Raw genomic sequence first — 3,380 nt, 5'->3', positions numbered from 1 at the left:
GGCAAATACCAGTCCATTTCAGCTCACTAATGCCTAAGATATCGATGTTTATGTGTTCCATTTCATTTATGACAACTTCCAATTTTCCTAGATTCATACTTTGTACATTCCGTGTTCCAATTTTCAATGGATGTTTAGAACTGATTCTCTTCATTTTGAGTTATGCCCCATCAGTAAATGAAGGTCCTGTGGGCTTGTCTTCCACGGGCTTTACTCTATTCGTATCATCATGGTCAACTCTACTCTGAGGAGGCAGCTCTTCCCCAGTCACATTCTGAGTGCCTTCCACCCTGAGGGGCTCATCCCTGGCACTATATCTGACAGTGTTTCTCTGCTATTCATAAGGTTTCCAGTGACTAAATATTCGGAAGTTGTTCGTCACTCCTTCTTCCTAGTTTGCCTTCATCTGGAATATCATCTGAAACGTGTCCACCATGAGTGACCCTGCTGGTATTTAAAATACTGGTGGCATAGCTTTCAGAATCACAGCAACTCACAAGCCACCACAGTACAATAAACCGACAGATGAGTAGTGGTCTCGAATGATACACTCCAATAAAAAATATTTAACAGAAGAAACTTCACTAAACTTAAATGGCCAAAATAAATGTTCAAGCTCTTCTCAAATATAACAATGAAAAAATTTTTTAAAAAATATGAAAACGACAGAATACATATTGTTCATACCTCTTAGTGGTACAAAACATTATAAACCATGAAAGATTAAAAAGGCACATTCCAAACAATGTATTATACTTAGGCATTGTTTGGAATGTGTCTTTTTACCAGTGTGCCCAATGGTTTCCAGCAGCCCTTTTTTGTCTATGGTTATAATATAAAAATATATGAAGAGCAATACGATTAATTTTCAAAATCTGTATCTTACCTCAGGAATAAGGAGGGTCAATTTCTTTAGCCAATCTTGTAAATGATCACTATCTGCAAGACTAGATTTCACTAGTGAACAGCAGTGAGCCCAACTCACCAATAGCCACATTGAATAATGTGAGACTAAACAAAAATCAGAAAAGAGAATTACTACAAAGGTTTATGCTATAAAGGAACTACAATGTTCATTAAAGATAAAATGTGTAACATATTTCAATCTTTCATCTATTAAAAATTAACTTTGTAGAATCCTTACCTTCATGTCTAGATCTGTGATCAGACTGAGCTTTTAAAACTCTGTAAAACGAGAACACAAAATACCACCACCCAATTAAACTCAACAACGAACTTAAAATAATCAAATTTATTAACATATATCCTTTAATATTTATATAACGTCACTTCCAAAAAAGGATTACATTTTATGAAAGTTATGTATTTAAGACTTTCTGTTCCTGTAAAGATTCACAGCCTTGGAAACCCTACGCAGGGTCACTAAGAGTCAGAACCAACTCCATGGTACACCACCACCAACACTGCCTTTATATGGAATCCGAGTGGTCTGCAACATAAGGTTGGTGATTCAAGCTCACCAGCTGCTCCCTGGAAACCCTATACAGGGTTGCTATGGTCAGCACTGACTCAACAGCACTTAACAACAACATGAATGGCCTTTATATAATTTATCAAATTTAAAGAACTGCAGACAAAATCTTACTATGGCAAACAACAAATTACAGTTCAGATATGGTAAATCTTAATATAACACTAATTGAAGTGAACCTTCAGAAAAGGTTTCTTTAGTTATCAAATAGATTATGTTTTATGAAAAACATAGATTGTAATAGGTTACATTCTAAACTTCAGGCTTTTGTCAGAATTATACTTTGACACAAAAGGCTTTACCTTCTGTACATATAGTCAATTTCTATCTGACCTGATCTTTTATGGATTGAAATCAGTCTGTCCCCTTAAGCCTTCAAAGATAAGTTGTACTATTAACCCACTGACCTTTGAAAAAGACTTTTGTTGTTTAGAAACAGAATTTTCTTTTGTTATGTTAAATGTTAATGTTCATGGGTGATAAACCCTTAGGTTGTTATCATCATTAAGTGCCTTGAAGTAGGTTCTGACTCATATAGAGATCTTGCATAGGGTGTCCGAGGAATGGTTGGTGGGTTTGAACTGCCAAATCCTGTGGTTACACAGTCCAGTGCTAATCATACAGTGCTATACCAAGACCCCCAAAGCTTTTAAAGTAGTGTCCATTTAAAAAACTTTTTTAAAGGAGACACACGAGGGGAAGAAACCATGTGAGAAACCACAAACGAGCCAAGGAATGACAAGGAATCCTTGGGGTTACTGTCAAGCAAAGACAGGGCCCAGAGAGCTGATGCCCTCATTTGGATTTCTAACCTCCAAAGCTCTGAAACAATAAAAATTTTGAACTTTAGAACCAAATTTTTATAGTATTTTGTTACAGTGTTCCTAGGAAACGAACATGGTTTGAAGTAAATTATTTCTAAAAACAGGGGAAAATGAACAGTTCAATTCTGTATTATTTCAGCTTGTTTTTTTTAAGTGCCACCCTCAACAGGGTTTCCGAGGAGCAGCTGTTGAGTTTGAGCAGCTTGTGGTTCAAACCAACCCCCAGGTAGAGTGCTTATCCTATGGCACCATACAAACGAATTACTTGCTTTACAAATAAACCCCACTGAAAAAGTCTAGATGATACCAAGAACCTATACTTTTTTATAAGCAAAAAACACCTTTCAAGGACAAATACTGCATAAGACCATTACTGTAAAAGCTTAAGAAAAGATTTCCATACTAAAAGTAATTCTTTGTTGGTTACCGGGGTGGAAGAGTGGGGACAGTAATTCACAGGTTAGGGCGAAGAGACATGATAGCTCAGGTGACTGGGAGGGCAACATTACCAGGAGGGGAAGGACAATACACAAGAAGTAGGAGGGTGGTAGCCAAACAATGAAGATAGTGGAAGACTTAGGGAGGTATGAATGGGCTAAACAGGATAGAGGTAAATATTGAAGTATACACAGCCTTGGTGATACGGGGATTGAATCTGTGACACGGGGACTGAAACATAGTCTGAATGGGTGGTGGTTATGTGCAATGCAGTCACTTCCGACTCATAGCGACCCTGTACAGAGGGTTCCTGAGGCTGTAAATCTTTACGGGAACAGAAAGCCTCATCTTTCTCCCATGGAACTGCTGGTAGTTTGGAGAAATAATGTTAAGGGGCCTATTTTCTAAATATTGGTTTCTCCTATCTAAAATTATAGACTGTATATCGGGAACTGTGATTACGGGAAGCATGTCCATCTTTAGCCTATAAATGATTGGATTAGCTGAAAGGGGAATTAGAATTTCCTCAGCGAAATAGGCTTCTTGTTAAGCCTTTGTGGGGCACGGGGCCTTATGTAGAATCCTCAGCCAGACCCAGTACTTTTTAAGGTGGGACACTTCCCCGT

General features: G+C 37.7%; 1 protein-coding gene across 1 annotated transcript in view; it reads right to left on the bottom strand.

The window, feature by feature from the left end:
- Positions 1 to 3,380, bottom strand: part of USP34 (ubiquitin specific peptidase 34) — a 307,094-nt gene that overhangs the window by 107,482 nt on the left and 196,232 nt on the right. Inside the window, 2 exon segments of the mRNA XM_006862984.1 lie at positions 887 to 1,011; positions 1,145 to 1,185. Coding sequence (XP_006863046.1) covers positions 887 to 1,011; positions 1,145 to 1,185 — 166 coding nt within the window.

Source organism: Chrysochloris asiatica, unplaced genomic scaffold (assembly GCF_000296735.1).
Source record: "Chrysochloris asiatica unplaced genomic scaffold, ChrAsi1.0 scaffold00052, whole genome shotgun sequence".
NCBI lineage: Eukaryota > Metazoa > Chordata > Mammalia > Afrosoricida > Chrysochloridae > Chrysochloris > Chrysochloris asiatica.
Note: the sequence above shows the minus strand (reverse complement) of the source record. Positions and strands in the feature narration are given on the sequence as shown.